The sequence below is a fragment of the Bombina bombina genome, chromosome 6, assembly GCF_027579735.1.
Source record: "Bombina bombina isolate aBomBom1 chromosome 6, aBomBom1.pri, whole genome shotgun sequence".
NCBI lineage: Eukaryota > Metazoa > Chordata > Amphibia > Anura > Bombinatoridae > Bombina > Bombina bombina.
The window spans coordinates 384,357,526-384,382,331 of NC_069504.1; the positions used below are offsets into that span (position 1 = coordinate 384,357,526).

General features: G+C 37.4%; 1 protein-coding gene across 1 annotated transcript in view; it reads right to left on the reverse strand.

Annotated features, from left to right (window-relative positions):
* The window catches only part of HTR4 (5-hydroxytryptamine receptor 4), a 508,576-nt gene that overhangs the window by 352,348 nt on the left and 131,422 nt on the right, over positions 1–24,806 (reverse strand). The window contains exon 5 of the mRNA XM_053719276.1: positions 733–1,295. Coding sequence (XP_053575251.1) covers positions 733–1,295 — 563 coding nt within the window. The remainder of the gene's footprint in view (positions 1–732; positions 1,296–24,806) is intronic.

Genomic DNA, 24,806 nt, shown 5'->3' on the forward strand with positions numbered 1-24,806 from the left:
TCATCTAGAGTATCTGCTTTGAATGTAGTAGTATAACAATAAATAGACTTGCGCAGCCAAGAAATTTCCATTTTGGACAAAATGTTCTTAACGAAAATTCGGTAAAATATTTGTTGGCTGCACTATTCGGTATTCATCTTAAACTAAACAAATACTGAATTTTACATTTGTTTTCGTTAAATTAACGTAATCGTTCAAAGTTACAGATGAAAAGTTTATAGCAGTTTAGTAGACTTTATACTCTAACACAATCCTTTTCTTGCCAGAGCCCCGCGCGTGCTAACAGACGGCTTAACACACTCAGCTCCCAGGACCTGCACTAGGTTTAGCACACCCAGGGCTCTAGAAGAACGTGGATCAGGTTAGAGTGTTCTCCAGCACGCAAAAGGTAAGCATTAACCCTAAAAAAAAAAAATTATGGAAAAAAATGAATAGTTACAAATTTCATCAGTACTTATTCGTTTTCTTTGGTGCATACATTTGGATATCAATTTAGTCAAAATGAATGCACATCTCTAACAGTAAGTAACAATGAGAAATCAGAAGTAGAAAATAAATTATAACATTTCTTTGTTAATCTTTTCTTTCTTTAATGAAATCTTACATATGTGGGAAGTTCTAAGCAAATAGAATTTCACATTACCTATAAAATAATGACACATACTATAATTCTACAAACTTGTAACAATGTACTGTCAAGACAATCTTTAAAACAAAGTGATTTGTACTCACCTTAATACATGTGTGGATCCATTAATGGTTGTAGTGGAACATGGAATTGATGGTCCCAAGATGGAAGGCCTTCTATACTTCTCATCTCCACAGCACAAAATGATGAGGAAGGCACGCCTGAAGGACTTGTTCAAGAAGGCATACAAGAAAGGGTTCAACCCCGAATTAATATAGCCTAACCAGAGAAAAGCTGTCCACAGCTGTCCTGGCACAGAGTAGTCTATGAAAGGGTCAATCACATTTGTGATAAAAAATGGGGCCCAACAAAGGCAGAAGCAGCCCATTATGATGCAAAGAGTCTTGGCTGCTTTAGTTTCTGTCTTCATCCTGTGAGTGCTGTGTTGGTCAGGATGCTGCTGACGATGGTCAGCTCCAGCACGTTGTAAGACTCCAATCTGCCTGGCATGTTCCCTTGCTGTGATATAAATACGATAGTATGCAAGCACCATCAAAAGGAATGGAATGTAAAAAGCCACCACTGAACATGTAATGGCGTAGGGCTTGTTGACCATAAATATACAGTACGTTGAATTTGAGTCTTTGCTATATTTTCTCTTATCTACCTAAAGGAAAGAAAAAAAAAGAAAATAAAGTAACTTGCTATTTGTAAATCCTAAAAACAAATGACCAGACAAGGAACACAGTACAAACTAGTGAAAGATCTGTGTAACAAAATAGATACTATGTTTAGTACAAAGAAAAAAATGCCAAACCTAGAAATAAAAACAAATTGCAAACAGAATTATTGATACATGCAATTCTTCCGTTTTGAAATAGAACCATAGGAGAACAGATGGGTAGATGACTGGAGTTAATAGAACTGCCTTCCAGAAGTTTGTGGAGGTGGGGATTTACCTATATATATATATATATATATATATATATATATACCATTCTCTTTCCTGCTTGAGCCGGATCACACACAGCCAAGAAAAAAACAATTTGAAAAAAAAAAAACAGCAGAAAGAAAGTAAAAGGCACATGAAACACAAACTTTTTCTTTAATGTTTCAGATAGAGAATACACGTTTAAACAACTTTGTAACTTACTTCCATGATCTAATTTGCTTAGTTGCCTCTTGTCATTGACTTAACCCATTTAACACAAGCAATCATATCCCTGAATTCTGTTTTTAGACAGAAAAGTATGTTAGCCATTTTTAAACATATCTAAGGTATTGGCATTTACTACCTTATTAGGTAATGAGTTCCACAATTTGATTGCTCTTACAGTGAAAAAATATTTCAGCGAGGGGCGTGTCTAGGCGGCGGCCATAGAAGGTCGCAATTTTAAGAGCTCCTGACATGATAACGATAATCCGTCGATTATCTTTATAACACCAAGCCATCCGAACACAAAACCACTATCTACACATACTATGAGACTCGAGGATACAGATAATATTTTGTATGGTGTTTACATGACTGCAGGCTCTTGAACTGGACCACTGAGGCCCATGGCGGCGGACACTATTTGGATCTCAGCACCCCCTCCCAGCCTAACAGCGGGGTATCGCAGCCGTGTGTCAGCTGTTTATACTACAGAAGGGAACCATCCACTTTAGTAATTCAGTTATAACCTAAAAGTGTTAGTGCTGACACATCTGGTGCTGACCGGCACAATGGAAGCTATTGATAAATGGGAAGGCAAGATGACTCAGTTTTTGGAAGACTCCTATTGAAACTTAGCAGCAGATCTATGTCAACTCTTGTTGGCTACGCAATCCGCAGAGACAGCACCATCTGCAAGAATAGCTAAGTCACCCAGCCTTAACTGTTGCGGATCTAACCTGGCAGTTGCGGTCAGAGTTAAAACCCTTTGCCCCACCGATCAAACAGAGATTTCCCGCCCTGTGAGTAGGAACTCCTGGTCCGGTTTGGAACCCTTGTATGAGCAATCTACAGCTTCCAGTGACAAGACAAGAGCTCCAGAACCGTCAAATACCCGAGCCCTAAATGAGCCGAGAACAGTGGAAACATTTGAACCTAGCGTGTTGTTCGTCCCCTTGGTTGGAACCGGAATGGCAGCTACGGATCGATTGGACATTTGCTTCAATAACGAGTCAGGCTGTACTGATTCCTTGGGTGCTTGCATGGATGTAGCTGAGGTAAGACAACCGATCTTTACTGCACCCCAGGAGACCGGGAAACCTGTATGCACGAAGTCCAGGTTTGAAGGTTGTTTTTTACTTGGTGTGGACTCACAGGCGCAGTTAATATGCTCTCCCTTAAATTGGTCGCCTCTTCATACCATACTATATACTGCTCTTTTACTATCAAAATGGGACCTTCGGGTGCTCCCTCTAACCTTTAAGAACGTAGAGACGGTAAAAAAAACAGGTATCGGATAAGAGGGTTTGTGGGGTACCATGCTGCTTTTGAGGACTGTCCCATGACGTGCTGAGAAAGATCGATATATTTTTATGCACGCTGGACTCACCCTTCCTATCAATATGAACAATATCTTCTGCCGATGTTCTGTCTGGGGCTATCTATATACTACCATAGACATCTGCCAAAATGTTATTGTTTAACTAAGCGGTTCTTCAAGGATTAGTTTATGTTTAATCTATCTTCAATATTACACATGCTGGACTTATATGGCTGATTAGAATGTTTACCATATTGTGACTGGGGTTATTTACTGTTATCTACGGGGATTTAAGGTTGTTTTGTAACTACATGGTTTTTTGGGGGTTTATGTTTGTTTCCCTTATCATTTTGTTTTTAAACAGATCTTTGCTCTACATGGTGCATATAATGCTTGAACAGTACCACATGGGCACACAGGTTGCTCTGCTTTATTATTGACTTTAGCTGTGATATTTCCTGACCTTGTGAAAGTGACGCAGCGTTGCTTCCCGACAAATTCAAACAGGTACAGCTAGAGTACACAGATGGACTGTAGCCAGATAATATTGTTTTAAGCTGCGACACCTTGCTTTATGGGAGCCCCAATATGCAGTATTTTAAGTTCATTATCAGTTATTTTATGGAGGGGACAAACTTCCTCACAGCCCACTACGTATGGAAAGGTCACCAGGTTACAGACCTCAGTGTAGAGCCTCCCATATTTCAAAGCATTTGAGTAATACAAGTACTGTTTTGTGGCCCTAATGTGTGATATACTGTGCTACTTGCACTCTGCATTAGGTACTTCTCAACCTGAACTGAATAATAGTTACCTACTTACTCAGTGATCTAGAACATTAAGACATACATTCCCTTTATTCTACGCTATTCACAGGTTTGCATACTCCCCAACCATAATACTGTTTACACTTCAATTTAGCTGAGCACCATTGGACTTAGACTAGAAGTTCCTCTTGGCTAATTATATTTTACACAGAGATCTCTGATTGTCTCCTCCTAAGATGTTTGTACCTGATAGGCTACTTAAGTCTAGCAATATCAGATTGTAATCAGCTGTTTATAAGGGTTTTTTTTTCATTTATTTCAGTAATTATACTATTGTTCTGTGTGTGTGAGTATGTATCTATGTATGCATAATAGTATTAGTCCCTATATCTGTGCAAGCAACTGCATAACTAATTTTGAACAAGTCCATCAATATTAAGATACTACAGTATTAACCTATAGCAGATAGTAAGTACAAAATCTTAACATCGCCCAACCCCTAGCTATAGAGACCTTTTCAACATCTTTGGTGAAATGCACCCTACCTCACTAGTGGGCAGAACTATATCATTTTAACCCATATTCCCTGGTTTATGTATGCCTCACTGCTAGGAGGAAGCTTGGGGCGATTTAAACTGATCTCATAAACAGTCATACATATTGTACAACATATGGGTGTGTACTGGAAGTCTGATCATCTTATATAATAGGCGGGGTCTTTTAAAGAGTCACTATAACTTAACCTTCCCTGGGAGTGCGCTGGCTGCGGCCGGGTCAGCATATCCTCATACTAGCCTAGTGACTGCCAATTTTAATACACATAGGTACTAGCCTATTGGTGAGAGGGGCCATTACATTGCATTCTGGTTTCCCCTAATGTTCTCTAAAAATGTACATATGTGAGATATGGGAAGTTCTATATATTAGTGTAACCATATCAATAACTGTTTATTTGTAGGTCTTGGATGTATACCTAAAAGTTTATATTACTGTGTGTTCCTCCTTTGTTTTCACAGTAGTGTCCCCCTAGAACGATATTACATTTTATATTCTAAAGCTGCACATTTAAAACTTTGACATGGATGGTTTCCTTATCATTATTATTTATTATATTAACTCCAAATAATGGATCCGATAGTGACCCTTTCATTCTTTTCCCCTCAAGACCCCTTCTTAGTCGTTCTTAGTGAGCAGCGGTCCAAGAGTGGCCGGTATATTTTAAACTGGGGATTTTCATATTTGTCAATTCCACTTTATAAAGGGGTACATTATTGATAAAACTTGAGGCCCCATCAATGGGATCCATAAGTGGTCTCATCTGTATCAGGTAGTCCTCTGTAAATGTCATTATGCTAAAAGAAGTGGGGTCCAAGAGAGGCCTCCTAAATGGAATAGAGGGCTTAGCTTTTCTTATTGGCGTGTCTTTTCTGCTTAAATTGTATTAGTTTTTACAGCTAACATTTAATTTGCTAATTCTTATAACAACTGGGGTTATATATTTGTGTCATAAAAGTTATTGTTTACTATATATGTTTTTCTTTTGAATCTGTGTTTCAAAGGATGTACTCTGTAGCTGTGCAATGCTGTAATAATTTACTATGTATGCCAAAAACTTTGCCTCAATAAAAAATAAAAAAAAAAAAAAAAAATATTTCCGCCAGCCTTAAACTGTGACCTCTTGTCACAAAAAGTTTCCTCTGAATAAATAGAGCTTCCGCCAACTCTATACGAATATGAATGAATATATTTGAATATCTTTATATAAAGTAATCATTTTACTTCTCAAGCACCTTTTTGCTAGAGAAAACAGACACAGTTTGGCTAACCTATCCTCATAGTTTAAATGATCCATTCCCCTTTAGTGTCCCTTTTCTGAACTTTTCAACAACTTTCTAACTTACTTCCATGATCTAATTTGCTTAGTTTTCTTGGTATCCTTTGTTGAAAAGCATAGCTCAGAAACTGGTAGCTAGCTGCTGATTTGTGGCTACACGTATATGCCTCTTGTCATTGGCTTAATGATGTTTTCAGATAGCTTCCAGTAGTGCATTACTGTTCCTTAAACAAAAGGATACCAAGAGTACAAAGCAAAATTGATAATAGAAGTAGATTGGAAATTAGGTTAAAAATGTATGCTCTATCTGAGTCATGAAATAAATATTTTGGGTTCCATGCCCCTTTTAGACATGTGCGTTTCGATTCGGAATGAATTCAAATTTGGACGAATTTATTAAATTCGGAGATTCGGATCGATTCGAATTTCCGAATTACGGTAGTACCGAATCTACCGAATAAATCCGAATTAGTTTGGATTTATTTGTTACATTTGGATGGCCATGGATTACACTAGTATTGTACAGTATATTAGGTTATATCACTCTGCTATGGGTTACACCTAATATACAGTACATAATACTAGTCTAATACACAGCACATCCCACCTAACACATACAGAAATTCAGAAATTTCCGAATCGAACTGAACCGAATCCAGCCGAATTTATTCGAATCCGAATGAATCCGAAACGAATCCGAAACGAATTCATTCGAATTTTTCCGAACTCGAATTGATCCGAACAGAGATTTGAAAACATCCGAATCGATCCGAACCAAACCGAAACAAATTTTTCGGCACAAGTCTAGCCCCTTTAACTATAAATAACTGATAGCATAATCAGAATATAAAAGCATATTTTAAGCAGGACTTGCCACCAAAAGTAAAGAAACTGATTTTTGTTAAGTATAAATCTGTTGTTCTCTCCCACTCTCATTGAAACATATTAGACCAGGCGGATCTAATAAGTGAACATATCAAGGCAAGGGAGGAATAGAAACCTCTGCTTGCACATTAAGACCTATTTAGCAAAAGTATGCAAGGCTGCAGCTTTATGATGAGAGACTCAAGAAAATGCAACTACCTAAGTGGAATAAGCTTAGACCTTAAAAATAAGCTGGTTATGTCCTGACACCAGAGCACATTCAATTGACTATAAACATATGGGAAGCTTAGTAACCCTTTCAGGATTTTTAAATGTGATTTCCATATTCTCGCTTTTCCTGCAGATCTTGCTTGCTGTACATGGCGTCACATATATATGTCTATTATATACATACGGAAATGTCTATTCTGTCTACTACAGGCACATTGAAAGGCACTCTCATGAATAAGTATGAAATTAGCATGCATAGTGGAACGTCCCCTATAAAATCTCATGAAGGTCTCTTAGTAAGATATAAGGCAGAAAAGCAGCAGGGTCATAATTTGCAGTTTAAAGAATGTTAAAATCCAGTAAAAAATATATTGCCTAGATTTAGAGTTTTGTCGGTAAAGACCCGTGGTGCTAACGCGACTTTTTTTCCAGCGCACCCTTAAGACAACGCTGGTATTTAGAGTTGTCTGAATGGCTGCGTTAGCCTCAGAAAAGGAAGCGTTGAGCATAATTTAGCTCCACTTCAACCCTCAATACCAGCGTTGCCTACGGTAGCGGTAAGCTGGAAAAACGTGCTCGTGCACGATATCCCCATAGGAAACAATGGGGCTGAGCTGGCTGCAAAAAAAACCTAACACCTGCAAAAAAGCAGCGTTCAGCTCCTAACGCAGCCCCATTGTTTCCTATGGGGAAACACTCTCTAAGTCTACACCTAACACCCTAACATGAACCCCGAGTCTAAACACCCCTAACCTTACACTTATTAACCCCTAATGTGCCGCCCCCGCTATCGCTGACACCTACATTATATTATTAACCCCTAATCTGCCGCTCCGGACACTGCCGCAACCTATATTATAGCTATGAACCCCTAATCTACTGCCCCTAACATCGCCGACACCTATATTATATTTATTACCCCCTAATCTGCCCCCCCCCAACGTGGCCGCCACCTAACTACACTTATTAACCCCTAATCTGCCGACCGGACCTCGCCGCCACTATAATAAATGTATTAACCCCTAAACCCCCGCACTCCCACCTCGCAAACACTCTAATACATTTTTATTAACCCCTAATCTGCCCTCCCTAACATCGCCGCCACCTACCTACAAATATTAACCCCTAATCTGCCACCCCCACCGTCGCCACTACTATAATAAAGTTATTAACCCCTAAACCTAAATCTAACCCTAACCCTAACACCCCCCTAACTTAAATATAATTTAATTTAATCTAAATAAATGTATAATAATTAAATAAATTAGCAGTGATGATCAGCATCATTATGATCAGGTCTTAGGGAATTGCAGTAGCGCCCTACCTGGACGACATTTTAGTTCAGGCGCCATCTTTTAAACAAGCAAACTCTCATACAGAGATCTTGTTGTCTTTTCTACATTCCCACAGTTGGAAAGTGAATCTGGAAAAGAGTTCTCTTGTTCCAGCTACAAGGGTGTTTTTTTAGGGACCATTATAGATTCCCTATCTATGAAGATTTTTCTGACAGAGGTCAGAAAAGCCAAAAATCTTTCCTCTTGCCTCTCACTTTAGTCTACTGTTCGGCCATTAGTAGCTCAATGTATGGAGGTTATTGGTCTGGTGTTCGCTTCAATGGACTTCATTCCCTTGGCTTGATTCCATCTGAGAGCTCTGCAGTTATACATGCTCAGATAATGGAACAGAAATCATTAGGATCTGTCTCAAAGGATAGTTCTAGATCAGTCGACAATAGACTCTCTCCCATGGTGGTTCTCTCAGGAGCATCTTTCTCAGGGCACATGCTTTTGGGGACCTTCTTGGGTGATTGTGACCACAGACACCAGTCTGCTAGGCTGGGGAGCAGTCTGGGACTCGTTAAAGGCGCAGGGTCTATGGACTCGGGAGAAGTCTGCTCTCCCCATAAATATGTTGGAGTTGAGAGAGATTTTCAATGCTCTGATGGCTTGGCCTCAGTTGTCTTTAGTCCGGTTTATCAGTTTCCTGTCAGACAACATCACCTCAGTGGCTTACATCAACCACCAGGGAGGGACTCGGAGTTCCTTAGCCATGAAGGAGGTAGCTCGGATTATTCAGTTGGCAGAAGTTCACAATTGTTGCCTATCTGCTATCCACATTCCATGAGTGGACAATTGGGAGACAGATTTTCTGAGCGGACAAACATTTCCTCCCAGAGAGTGGGCTCTCCTTCTTCTGCCTTGTTTGTTTGCTTTTCTGGTAAGCACAAGGGGCAGAAGGCCTCTGTTACTTCTCTTTCCTTCTGGTTGAGAAATATAATTCATTTTGCTTATGAGACTGCTGGTCAGCAGCCTCCTGAGAGAATTACTCATTCCACTAGGACTGTCTCCTCTTCTTGGGCTTTCAAGAATTAAGCTTCTGTGGAACAGATTTGCAAGGCTGCAACTTGTTCTTCTTTGCATACTTTTTCCAAATTTTACAAATTTGATACTTTCACCTCGGCTGAGGCTGCTTTTGGGAGAAAAGTTCTTCAAGCGGTAGTGGCTTCTGTTTTGGTCTGCCTGTCTTGTTCTCCCTCCCTATTCATTTTGTGGCCTCTAGCTTGGGTATTGTTTCCCAGTAGTAATTGAATGACGTTGTGGACCCTCCATATCTTAGGAAAGAAAACAAAATTTATGCTTACCTGATAAATTTATTTCTTTCCGGATATGGAGAGTCCACGACCCCTCCCTTATTTTAGACAGTTTTTTTATTGACTAAACCTCAGGCACCTCTGCATCTTTGTGTTATTGCTTTTTCCATTTCCTTTTGGTCAAATGACTGGGGATTATGGGTAGGGGAGTGACATTTAACAGCTTTGCTGTGGTGCTCTTTGCCTCCTCCTGCTAGCCAGGATTGATATTCCCACTAGTGATTGACTGACAGGCGGACAGGAATCGCTGCAATTCAACCCGATCGAATACGATCGGGTTGATTGACACCTCCCTGCTTGCGAGTCAGCGGCGGGCGGCGTTGCAACAGCAGCTCTTGTGATCTGCTGGTGCAATGCTCTCCGCATTCAGCGAGGTCTTGCGGACCTGATCCGCACTGTCGGATCAGGTCTGCAAGACCTGTGATAAATAGAGGCCTCAATATCCGGAAATAAATAAATTGATCAGGTAAGCATAAATGTTGTTTTCTTTGAGAATGGCAAACTTTTGAGAGTCAAGCCCTTAGACTTGCTCCTATAAACCTGGGGATGATGAGAACTTTTTTACATCAGTAATAATGGATTGTGCCTAAGGGGGCCAACTTGTGCAATGGAAATGGTACATTAAGAGCCATTATCACTAGTCCGGAGCTTTCACTTTTGTCTGCAATCGTGGGTATCAAATGCTATAGCTTTTACACCCAGAACCTGAATATCCAAAAAGCATCATAAAAGGAAAAATTATTAGTCACAATCAAAACAGAATCAGCCCACACATTATTTAAGACCCAGAAAAAAAAAACCTTGCTTATAATTAGACTGCATACTTGAAAATATTTAAAAGAAGAACTATATTTCATAAAAATGACAGAAAATTTGGAGAATCCATGAAAAAATTATATCCAGCTTAGGAAGAGAGCTGTAAAAGGAATTAGCAGCAACAAAAATGTATCTTCCTCAAAGACATTAAAGGGACAGTCAAGTCAAAATTAAACTTTCATGATTCAGATAGGGAATGCAATTTTAAGCAACTTTCCAATTCACTTTTATTATCAAATTTGTATTCTTTGTTCAAAGCTAAACCTAGGTAGACTCAAACTGATTTCTAAACTGCTGAAGGCTACCTCTTATCTCTGTGCATTTTGACAGTTTTTTACAGTTAGACAGTGCTAAATCATGTGTGTCATATAGATAACATTCTGCTCACACCCGTGGAGTTATTTATAAGTCAGCACTGATTGTCTAAAATGCAAGTCTGACAAAAGAGCTGAGATAAGGGGGCTGTTTGCATAGGCTTAGATACAAGGTAATATAACAGTGATGGTAATGCAAAACTTCAGAATGGGTAATAAAGGGATCTCTATCTTTTTAAATAATAAAAATGTTCAAGTAGACTGTCTCTAAATATTTCCACATTCAGTTGTAATTGTAGAAAGACTGACTATTATAAGCAGTAGTATTAGTTTAATCTGTTTGACAAACAGACCCAAAGATTGTATGCTTCTTAAGCCCAAGGGCTAGATTACAAGTGGAGCTCATTTGTGGGAGTGAAATAATTAATCAGCCATTACAAGTGGCTGGTTATTGCTACCACAAACTCGCGGTAGCAATTAGCGCTTATAAAATTAACCAGAGATTGGATCTCTGGTTAATTTTTAAAATCGACCCCAAATGCCCCAAAAATACTGCCTAGTGTAACAATGTTATTGAGCTAATTACTTGTTCTTGTGAGTGCGCTTCTCTTTGTGTATGTGTATTACTAACTCCTGTCAGATATAGCGCTATGGGTTTAATATGGTGTTGGGATCGTGCTCTCAGTTGAAGCTTATGGGGAGGATAAGTTAACGTGGTTGCGATATCTATATATATATAACGTCCTTTAGTTAATCCGCGCCTGGTTTCGCACACATGTAAAAATGTTACTTTGAACTTGTGTGCCCAAAAAATTTACTTCTAGTCATAAAAAGATGATCTTCCTGGAGTCATTTTGAAGTAATCGATGATTCCAGACTAGTCATCATAAGCCATCCTTAAAGGGACATTAAACACTAAATACATGCTAGATAGTGCATTCAAAGAAAAGATTAGTACATGACTAACATGTAGATGTATTTTTTAAAGTTTCATTAGTTGTTTAAAAAGTGACAAAACAAGTGTAAAGTTTTACGGCTAGATTACGAGTTTTTGTCGGTAACGGTGTGCAGGGCTAACAAGCCTTTTTTTCTTACCGCTCACTTAAGACAACGCTGGTATTATGATATTTCTGCAAGCCGGCGTTAGCCTCAGAAAAGTGAGCGTTGAGCAAAATTTAGCTCCACATCTCAACTCAATACCAGCGTTGCTTACGGTAGCGGTAAGCTGGCTGAACGTGCTCGTGCACGATTTCCCCATAGGAAACAAATGGAAAAAAGCAGCATTCAGCTCCTAACGCAGCCCCATTGTTTCCTATGGGGAAATAAAAGTTATGTCTGCACCTAACACCCTAACATGAACCCCGAGTATAAACACCCCTAATCTTACACTTATTAACCCCTAATCTGCCGCCCCCGACATCGCCGACACCTGCATTATATTGATTAACCCCTAATTTGCCGCTCCGGACACCGCCGCCACCTACATTATACTTATGAACCCCTAATCTGATGCCCCCAACATCGCCGAACCCTACATTTAATTTATTAACCCCTAATCTGCCCCCCAATGTCGCCGCAACTATATTAAATTTATTAACCCTTAAACCTAAGACTAACCCTAACCCTAACAACCCCCTAACTTAAATATAATTTAAATACATCTAAATAAATTTACTATAATTAACTAAATTATTCCTATTTAAAACTAAATACTTAGCTGTAAAATAAACCATAAGCTAGCTACAATATAACGAATAATTACATTGTAGCTAGTTTATGATTTATTTGTATTTTACAGGCAACTTTGTATTTATTTTAACTAGATAGAATAGTTATTAAATAGTTATTAACTATTTAATAACTACCTAGTTAAAATAAGTACAAATTTACCTGTAAAATAAATCCTAACCTAAATTACAATTACACCTAACACTACACTATCATTAAAATAATTACATAAACTACCTACAATTAACTACAATTAAATTAAATAAACTAAAGTACAAAAACAAACAAACACTAAATTACAGAAAATAAAAAAAGAATTACAATTTTTTAAGATAATTACGCCTACTCTAATCCACCTAATAAAATAAAAAAGCCCCCCAAAATAAAAAAAATTCCCTACCCTATACTAAATTACAAATAGCCCTTAAAAGGGCCTTTTGCGGGGCATTGCCCCAAAGTAATCAGCTCTTTTACCTGTAAAAAAAAATACAATACCCCCCAACATTAAAACCCACCACCCACACACCCAACCCTACTCTAAAACCCACCAATCCCCCCTTAATAAAACGTAACACTACACCCTTGAAGATCACCCTACCTTGAGCCATCTTCACCCAGCTGGGCACAAGTGGACCTCCAGAGGGGCAGAAGTCTTCATCCGATCCGGCCAGAAGAGGACATCCAGACCGGTAGAAGTCTTCATCCACGCGGTATCTTCTATCTTTTTCCATCCGGAGCGAGTCCATCTTGAAGACATCTGACGCGGAGCATCCTCTTCCATCCGACGGTGACTGAAGAATGAAGGTTCCATTAAGTGACGTCATCCAAGATGGCATCCCTTCAATTCCGATTGGCTGATAGAATCCTATCAGACAATCGGAATTAAGGAAGGAAACATCCTATTGGCTGATGCAATCAGCCAATAGAATTGAGCTTGCATTCTATTGGCTGATTGGAACAGCCGATAGAATGCAAGCTCAATCCAATTGGCTGATTGGATCAGCCAATAGAATGCAAGCTCAATCCTATTGGCTGATTGAATTCTATCCGCCAATCGGAATCTAAGGGATGCCATCTTGGATGACGTCACTTAAAGATACCTTCATTCAGCAAGAAGACGTCGGCTGAAGAGGATGCTCCACGTCGGATGTCTTGAAGATGGAGCCGCTCCACGCAAGATGGATGAAGATAGAAGATGCCGTCTTGATGAAGACTTCTACCCGTCTGGAGGACGACTTCTGCACGTCTGGAGGACCACTTCTGCCGGATTCATTGAGGACTTCGGCCCGGTTGGGTGAAGACTTCTCCCGGTAAGGCGATCTTCAAGGGGTTATTGTTAGGTTTTTTAATGGGGTATTTGGTGCGTTTTAGAGTAGGGTTGGTTGTGTGGGTGGTGGGTTTTAATGTTGGTGGGGGATTTGTAATTTTTTTTACAGGTAAAAGAGCAGATTACTTTGGGGCAATGCCCCGCAAAAGGCCATTTTAAGGGCTATTTGTAATTTAGTGTAGGGTAGGGCTTTTTATTTTGGGGGGGCTTTTTTATTTTGTTAGGGGGATTAGATTAGGTGTAATTAGTTTAAAAATCTTGTAATTTGTTTATTATTTTCTGTAATTTAGTGTTTTTTTTTTAGTTTAGATAATTTTATTTAATTGTATTTAATTGAATTTAATGTAGGGAATTAATTTAATTATAGTGCAGTGATAGGTATTAGTGTAACATAGGTTAGGTTTTATTTTACAGGTATATTTGTATTTATTTTAGCTAGGTAGTTAGTAAATAGTTAATAACTATTTAGTAACTATTCTACCTATTTAAAATAAATTTCATACTACTTGCCTGTAAAATAAAAATAAACCCTAAGCTTGCTACAATGTAACTATTAGTTACATTGTAGCTAGCTTAGGGTTTATTTTACAGGTAAGTATTTAGTGTTAAATAGGAATAATTTATTTAATGATAGGAATATTTATTTACAATTATTTAAATTATATTTAAGTTGGGGGGTGTTAGGGTTAGACAGGTTTAGGGGTTAATAAATTTAATATAGTGGCGGCGGTGTAGGGGGTAGCAGATTAGGGGTTAATAAGTATAATGTAGGTGGCGGCGGTGTGAGGGGGGCAGATTAGGGGTTAATAACTTTATGTAGGTGGCAGCGGTGTCGGGGCGGCATATTAGGGGTTAATAAGTATAATGTAGGTGGCGGCGATGTAGGGGGGCAGATTAGGGAGTTAACTTTATGTAGGTGGCGGCGGTGTCGGGGCGGAAGATTAGGGGTTAATAAGTATAATGTAGGTGGCGGCAGTGTAGGGGCGGCAGATTAGGGGTGTTTAGACTCGGGGTACATGTCAGGGTGTTAGGTGTAAACATTACCATAGGAATCAATGGGATATTGGGCAGCAGCGAACATGAGCTTTCACTGCTTTCAGACTCCCATTAATTCCTATGGTATCCGCCGCCTCCAGGACGGTGGATTGAAAACCAGGTACACTGGTCCGGAATAGTGGCGAGCGTACCTGGTAGATTTTTGTTAACTGGCAAAAGTAGTCAGATTTGCATTCGGAACATCTGTAATGACGTAACCATCGATCTGTGTCGGACTTTGCCCAGCGGAATGTATGTTACGTCACAAAATTCTACTTTGCCGGTCTGTAGGGTTTGATAACTAAGGGGAATCAGACTTGCCACAAATACGCTGCGGAATTCCAGCATATTTGCGGTTGATGGCTTGATAAGTAGATGCTTATCTATGGAAGCTTATTTTAAAGTTACTGATCATACATAACATACATACCATGCTGCTGTATGAAAATGATTTGAATCTGGTAAATTTAAAGAAATCATAACCTATATCCCAGTATACAAGGGATAAGTACATTACCTCAGATATCAGAGCTAGGCAGAGAGCATATAAGATTATGGCTAATAGAGTTCTACAGTGTGTATGTGATATTGAAGATGTGGATAAGACTAAAGAGTTAGCACAAGCTCTTTGAACAATGTTTTTATAATTTCTTCCCTCTCATTAAAATTTAAAGGTACATTAAAAACTTAGGGCCACATTATGAGTGGAGCACAAGTGTTTGCGCCAGAGCGATAAGGGTTTTATCGCAGGGTTTTGCGCTCGTCAAACTTACCGGTTACAAGTTGAAAGTAAATGTGATCGCTTGAGCACAATCGTGATTTATGCTAGAATGATTACTGTGACTTCAGAGCTCTGGTTAACTGTTTTGTGAAACATAAAGTTCCACAAAACACATAAAAAATACTCTACAAAGTACAGTTACACTCATAATAACACCATCTAACACAAACTATTAGAAAAAAATATTGCACACAAAAGTTATAAAGGATCGAAGATATGAGATCTCAGTTGTTAGAAAAAAAGGCAAAGGGCTTTAACATAGAGAAACATACATATACATCTCAAAATATGTATGTATGTATGTATATATATATATATATATATATATATATATATATATGTGTGTGTGTGTGTGTGTACAGATGTATTTATGTATTTATATGTGTATATATGTAAACAAATAAATAAATATGTACACATATATAGAAATATATAGAAGTGTATTGGAGCCCTTTACAGTTGAAGAGATGAAAACATGTTAAAGCATTTTTATGCAATGTTCATTTTTAATAAAGGTTATAACTATGTCTTTACAGTAAATATTTCACATTCCAATGTTCTGCACATAGCAGAATATGTTCTATGTATTTATAAATCGATATTCATATATATATATATATATACAGTATATATATATATATATATATATATATATATATATATATATATATACATATATATATATATATATATATATATACATATATATATATATATATATATATATATATATACAGGGAGTGCAGAATTATTAGGCAAATGAGTATTTTGACCACATCATCCTCTTTATGCATGTTGTCTTACTCCAAGCTGTATAGGCTCGAAAGCCTACTACCAATTAAGCATATTAGGTGATGTGCATCTCTGTAATGAGAAGGGGTGTGGTCTAATGACATCAACACCCTATATCAGGTGTGCATAATTATTAGGCAACTTACTTTCCTTTGGCAAAATGGGTCAAAAGAAGGACTTGACAGGCTCAGAAAAGTCAAAAATAGTGAGATAGAGGGATGCAGCACTCTTAAAATTGCAAAGCTTCTGAAGCGTGATCATCGAACAATCAAGCGTTTCATTCAAAATAGTCAACAGGGTTGCAAGAAGCGTGTGGAAAAACCAAGGCGCAAAATAACTGCCCATGAACTGAGAAAAGTCAAGCGTGCAGCTGCCAAGATGCCACTTGCCACCAGTTTGGCCATATTTCAGAGCTGCAACATCACTGGAGTGCCCAAAAGCACAAGGTGTGCAATACTCAGAGACATGGCCAAGGTAAGAAAGGCTGAAAGACGACCACCACTGAACAAGACACACAAGCTGAAACGTCAAGACTGGGCCAAGAAATATCTCAAGACTGATTTTTCTAAGGTTTTATGGACTGATGAAATGAGAGTGAGTCTTGATGGGCCAGATGGATGGGCCCGTGGCTGGATTGGTAAAGGGCAGAGAGCTCCAGTCCGACTCAGACACCAGCAAGGTGGAGGTGGAGTACTGGTTTGGGCTGGTATCATCAAAGATTAGCTTGTAGGGCCTTTTCGGGTTGAGGATGGAGTCAAGCTCAACTCCCAGTCCTACTGCCAGTTTCTGGAAGACACCTTCTTCAAGCAGTGGTACAGGAAGAAGTCTGCATCCTTCAAGAAAAACATGATTTTCATGCAGGACAATGCTCCATCACACGCGTCCAAGTACTCCACAGCGTGGCTGGCAAGAAAGGGTATAAAACAAGAAAATCTAATGACATGGCCTCCTTGTTCACCTGATCTGAACCCCACTGAGAACCTGTGGTCCATCATCAAATGTGAGATTTACAAGGAGGGAAAACAGTACACCTCTCTGAACAGTGTCTGGGAGGCTGTGGTTGCTGCTGCACGCAATGTTGATGGTGAACAGATCAAAACACTGACAGAATCCATGGATGGCAGGCTTTTGAGTGTCCTTGCAAAGAAAGGTGGCTATATTGGTCACTGATTTGTTTTTGTTTTGTTTTTGAATGTCAGAAATGTATATTTGTGAATGTTGAGATGTTATATTGGTTTCACTGGTAAAAATAAATAATTGAAATGGGTATATATTTGTTTTTTGTTAAGTTGCCTAATAATTATGCACAGTAATAGTCACCTGCACACACAGATATCCCCCTAAAATAGCTATAACTAAAAACAAACTAAAAACTACTTCCAAAACTATTCAGCTTTGATATTAATGAGTTTTTTGGGTTCATTGAGAACATGGTTGTTGTTCAATAATAAAATTAATCCTCAAAAATACAACTTGCCTAATAATTCTGCACTCCCTGTATATATATATATATATATATATATATATATATATATATATATATATATATATCTGTACATATCCATACCTATATATAATCATGTATATATAGGTATAGCTATATATTGTACCAAATAAAACATCATATATATGTAGAAATATGAATATGAATATATATGAATAAATCAAACATGTATGAATATATATATAAATATATATGAATAAATAGAACATTCTGTTGAAGAACATTGGAATGTGAAATATTCATATTTTCAAGCTGGGTTTAGTGCAAATGACAATATTCTATCGGGTTTGTGCAAGAGTGTGGTGTTAGGTTTATTCCACTTTTCTTTCTCCATTTACTTCTATGGGGGAATACGTGAACGCCCATGCAATATTCTAATTTCGGCTTTTTGCACTTGTCAGGTTAGCGCAAGAGCGAAAACAGTTTACTTTCAACTTATAATATGAATGCAATACTGCAAGAGCAAAAAGCTTACTTCTAGCGTAATTACGGCTCGAGCAGAGGCGTTAATTTGCGCTCCACTTCTAATCCCTTTGTAATTACAAGACATTTCTGGTGTCTTGAATAACATATCAGACAAGTCTAAACATTTTAAAACAAATTAAGATATTATTTGCTGCAATTGTTTTTCAGTAGCAAATTTCCACCTGCCACTTGTCAAATTTAGAGGAGTTTTTGCATTTCTTATCTGTTAAAGTAAATTAGGGAAATATATGCATGCCTGATTACCTTTCAGAAGCCTTAAAGGGACATTTAAGACTAGATGCATTTGATAAGCATAGTATTGATGTTATTCCTGGACTCTCTTTAGTCATGTGTGCTGCCATGTTGAAATCCAGCCGTCACTACAGTCCAGTGCTGATGTGTTTACACATGTGCAGGAACTCTCCTTCAGATACCTGCAGTGTAACCTAAGTTTCAAAATGGCATCACCCATGAATTGAGGAAGATGCATGAAATGTATTTAGGGCTAGATAACATTTAGGGGTGCACGATAAATAACCAGCCTTTACAAGCTTGTGGTAGCAATTAGAATTTAGAAAATTGCCATCCGGCATGTTGCTTGGTAATACTAACCCTGTTTTCTGCTTGCTCTATAACCTGACTTCTGCTGGATACTTGCTTACTATCTCCTGGGTCCTATGACCCTTTTCTCACTTACCCTGCTTGGATATTTGGGAAAAGCTAACAGACTGCTCTGATTATTGCCTCTGTCCTCAATACCGGGACTTTGACCTATGTTTGGTTAACAATACTGTGGACTTTTCGATCTTTACATGTCCACTTTAACTATCCCAGTTAAATACAACTCTATGAAATATAACATACAGTATATACAGAGCTCTGTACCCAATATTAGTGTGGTCACACCTCCTGCTTGTTACTATTGTTTGAAGTTGTGTTTCTATGCTTTACCATATGTTGAGTGGCTGTGCACAGACAACTTAGATCCCTTCTTCCTGTCTCAGCTCAGCAGATGCCTCCACAGTTTTCCTGGGGGTTCTGAGTATTTGGGTGGGTGTAGTTGGTCTGTGCATATCTCCACAAATTATATTATTTGTTGAACCAATCTTTGCTCAATTTACAGGAATACTATTTATGATGCTACCGTAACCTGCTTTGTGTCATACAAGGACCGATTCTGTTTTAGATAGATTTAGTGTGTTTTTAACTTGCCTTATGTGTTATTTCCAGTGACTTTTTTGAATACTGTCATTGCAGCGAGTTCATGATCGATACTATGTATAAATACATCTGTTTTTTTGATACTTATCTTTGAGAGCACCTCATTTATTTATTTATTTAACTTTTGAAATGAGTGCTGAATCCCCAGTCTTTAAATAGTGTTATTATTAATAGGTATCACTACATCTCCTCTTTTTCTAGTTCAAATATATATATATATATATATATATATATATATAAATGTGTTAATTTGCATTGCACCTCACTTGTAATACCAGTGCACATTTACGTGCGCTGGTATTACTAAATTCCGAATGCGATATTTTATGCTCAACTTGAAATCTAGCCCTTAGTGTTTAATATCCCTTTAAATGTGATTTTTCAACTCTGAGAATTAGGAAAGCACCATTTTTAGAGACAATTTACCTGAAAATATATTGCAAAGTTATTTTATTATGCATACTAAACGTTTATTTTAAAATCACAAGGTGTTTATTGTCCTTTTAAGCATGTTATATGACACAGAGATTAACATTGCATTTATTTTTTATTGTGTTGCCCTTTTTATTTATATAGTACAAAAGAAACTCATTTTTAATATTTCTGAATATGTATCCACCAAAGTTTAGTTGCAAACTAATATATTCATATTAAATGTGCCAACTTGTTTACTGTATTGCATATTAATTGTAATATTTTATACAAAACTGTTTTTTTTTACAGATAAATGGATATACGATAAAGAAAGAAGTTTCTGCAATTATACTTTACACTGGGCAATTATAGATTTCCTTTTTACCAGTGACCAGAATGATTTAAACATATTAAATATGGCTATTTTAGTTAAAATAAAATTAACCTCTGCTTAATATTTTATACCTAGCTTCAGCACATTACATTACATTGTTCAGGTAATATATTCTACTTAATTTATTCTGTGGTTTGTTCATTTCCTGAATTAATCTGCAGAGCGACAGACTGAGAGGAGTAGACAGTTACTGAGACTGGCAGGGCTTTTCACTAGCTATTTAATGCGGTAATAATCTGTAGAACTCTTCTTCCTGATACCTCAATCCATCAGGTCCTAGTGCTATACGTTTTTGTAATATGTAAGGCTTTGTATTCTTATTTGTCATTCAGATCTTATACTAACACTTTTGTGATGTCCATTCATTTCATTGCTTTATATTATGTTTTATAAATTATTTAAAGTATAAAAACCCAAATACAAATATGAATCAAAAAGTATTTCTTTTCACAAATCCTAAAGCCTAAAAGATTCAGAACACTAGATATAGCTAACACCTAAACGCCTAAAAAGACTTTCTACTTACATTCCAATTTTTCTGGCGATAACAGGCACCTCAATTTCGGACTCAAATGCAGGAAAAAACAGCAAGAAAAAGAGGCAGAAAAAACCCTGATGTTGCAGTTCAGAGCTTTGTCAAAGTGGCAAATGTATAAAATTATTCTCCAAAGATAAAAAGGTAATTATATTGCTACATAAACAAAACACAAGCTAAAATGTGCCTTTCTAAAATACTTTAAGGGACCTTTCAGTATCTATGAATAGCTCATAAGAGCAGAGAGCTTTAGATTATCAAACCTATTAGTAACTTGTCTGGATCAAGAAAGTTTGTTTCCTTATGGTTTATTGGTGTCTGTAACCCATCAGACTATCCATCCAAAATGGTTGCCCACTGCAGTTATATGTGATGTGTTAAACAGTGATAATAGAATCTGTCAGATGATCAGAATATGAGGTCATAGGCACAAAGATTATATGGCTATTATATATATAATTTTGCAAAAGAAACAAGGTTTGAAAATTTGATTAGCTTTACTTATAAAAACAGGCTTTTACAGAAAATAATGTATCTGCGTGTTATATAATTTGGTAACAGTGTATAAATATATATTCTTGTATCGACTTAAAAGCAGTGTTCAAATGGCCAAAAGCACATAGTCAAAGTATCTTTGTATTTTTAATATAAATGTACCTAATTATATTTATTCATATCTCTGGGATAAATTAAATCTAGTAGAAACGCTATCACAATTCTTTTTTTAACAAAAAATATTTTTCTACCTTTCCTCTATTTCCAGTTTTAACCTGGTCAAAACTATCTACAATGTCTACGGGCTAGTACTACTACACTCAGTAAATCAGGCAATTGATTAATTGAGAAATACCCACTGTGAAAATCATATCAAATGAGTCCAGTGGAATGGAATATGGGGTTTTCTAACATGATTTACGTGCAAGAGTCTAATAGACTATGAATATTTGTATATGCCTAACTGTCTGTATTTAAATATGTATATATAGGTGTGTGTCTGACCAATGCAACTGTAGATAGTAGTACTGTCATGCTAAAATAATAGGCAAATATAAATAGAGTATGTGTACAATGGCTGAACCAGCCTTTAGAATAAAACCAGCTTTATCATATGAACATATGTCAAAAACATCATATGTGTACCCTATAATGCCTCCCAGAAGACGGTCACGTGAACATAAACAAAGTGAGCCAAAACTAGTAAAAAACTAGTAAAAATAACAACACCTGGTGTATTCTATAGACATGATATAGTCTATTACCAACATACCTGAATTGGGGCCATCATCTGGGGTAATTACCATAACATGTCGAAAAAGGTCACAAAGTTAGTACTAAAATGGCACAAATTAGCAATAATTACAATATATATAATAATGTATGTGTAGTCATATTGGAGCTACCAGTTATGAGAGCATACTTTATACAATAAAGATATGGATTACACCAAATTATAATATTAAAAGTATTGTATAATATTAAAGGAAGCAATGCCAATCAATATTGGCATTTAGACCTCTTGGGTGCAGCATATCAAGTCTAAATGTCCATCTAGCCTTCACGTGCAACAATTTCTTCTTTCTATCACCCCCTCGGATTAGGGGGAACATGTCTATCAGTGTAAACCTTAAGTCTTTGACCGTATGTTTGGCTTCTAGAAAATGGTGTGCGACCGGTTGATCAGTTTTATTAGTATCCAAAGCTGCCCTTATCGCACTCAGATGATTGGCCATTCTCATCATCAGTCTTACCCACATAAAACTGTCCACAAACACAGCTCAATAAATATACCACAAACTTGGTTGAGCATATCATGTAATGTCAGATTTTATATCGTTTGTTATTATGGGGGTGCCTAAATGTTGAGCCTTGTATCATGGCACTGCAAGTCATGCAACTTGGAAATCTGAATGACCCTTGTTTCCTTGTTCTTAACCACTGGTCCTGCTTGTAGCAGTGTGTTGGGTCTGTTTTCATCAAGAGATTTTTCAGATTGGTGTTCCTTTTGTACCCTATTCTTGGTACAGTACTTTCTGTAAATGGTAAGCTGGGCCTGGGGTCAGTTTGAAGAACCCACCAGTTCTTCTGTATGCCTTTCGATAATAGGTGGGATGTAGGACCAAATGTGGTGGTCATCGTGACCCTCAGTTCTGTGTCCCTTCTCTCGTTGCCAGCAAGCAATATAGCTTGATCTTTTTTAGTGACATTTTCCTTTATAGCCTTTATCAATGGTTCGGCATATCCTCTCCTCAGGAATTTTTTAGACATTTCCTGTACTTGCATGGTTGTCTTTTCTGGTAATGTGTTGTTCCTCATCACTCTGGTCATTTGGGCTTTAGGAATGGCCCTAATCAATGACCTGAGATGGTTGCTGGTAGCCAGAAGGATTGAATTGTGGTCTATAGACTTCTGATATAAAGTTGTAGCCAATTTTCTTTCATTTTTAAAAATCCTTAGATCCAAAAAGTATATCCTCTCGTCACTAAACTCCATTTTGAACTTCACTGGAGTCATCATAGAGTTGAGTTCTGAGACCCATCCCTCAAGTTTGTTACTGTGTCCATTCCAGATGAGGAAAATATCATCTATATATCTTTTATAGAATGATATGTTGGGATTGTCTTATACCTTAATTTCTGTTGTTTCATAGTCTGCCATGTACAGGTTGGCATATGAAGGGGCCATACTCGAGCCCACAGACGTGCCTGTGAGTTGTAAATAGAAGGTGGTCTCAAAACGGAAATAATTGTGTGTTAAACACAGATGTAGAATCCTGCAGATATATTCTGGGTCTGGACCTAGGTAGGGGTATTTCAGTAGTGCTTTATCCACTGCTTTTATTCCATCTGAGTGTGGGATGATGGTATATAGACTGTTTACATCCATTGTTACCAACAAAGATGACAGCCCCAATTCAGGTATGTTGGTAATAGACTGTATCATGTCTATAGAATACACCAGGTGTTGTTATTTTTACTAGTTTTTTACTAGTTTTGGCTCACTTTGTTTATGTTCACGTCTTCTGGGAGGCGTTATAGGGTACACATATGATGTTTTTGACATATGTTCATATGATAAAGCTATTTTTATTCTAAAGGCTGGTTCAGCCATTGTACACATACTCTATATTTGCCTATTATTTTAGCATGACAGTATTACTATCTACAGTTGCATTAGGTCAGACACACACCTATATATACATATTTAAATACAGACATTTAGGCATATACAAATATTCATAGTCTATTAGACTCTTGCACGTAAATCATGTTAGAAAACCCCATATTCCATTCCACTGGACTCATTTGATATGATTTTAACAGTGGGTATTTCTCAATTAATCAATTGCCTGATTTACTGAGTGTGGTAGTACTAGCCCGTAGACAGTGTGGATAGATTACATCCCGCACACACGTTAACTGCATGTTGTTTACACATGTTTACTATTGCTATGCGCAGGGTCCCCTATCTTATCCCAACTAGCTAATCCATTAGTGTTACGTAGTATACATGCTGATTAGGCCACGCCCCCTTTTTGCCTGCGAACACAATATGTGAGGCGACCGTAAAGCTGTTACGGATGGCGTCTTAGGCTTTTGATACAATTCCGTAGCAATAGGAATTAATGGATCCAAAGTATGGGTTGATTAATACAAGTACTGCATTAGGCTATATAGCATATGTTAATGTGTCTTTTAAAGTGTTCCACAGCAGAAATTATCTCTATGGTGCGTAACATTGTATACAGAGTTATTACGATCTACATCTTTTTCCATTTCCCTGCAGCACAGTTCATGTTTTATGAGCTCTTAGACAGGGTCAAACTATGATTAGGTATTATTTGAATAAATAAATATAAACAGCAAATACTACAGATTTGATAGACATATGGTTATGTCAATACACTGTGTCATTTGTATATATTTTTATTTTGTGTTACAGTATTTTTGGTGTTATATTGGATTGTATCCTTGTATCCTTGTGTCAGATTATGAAATAAGCATATGGCTAGAGGCTAATTTGTTGATGGATTGC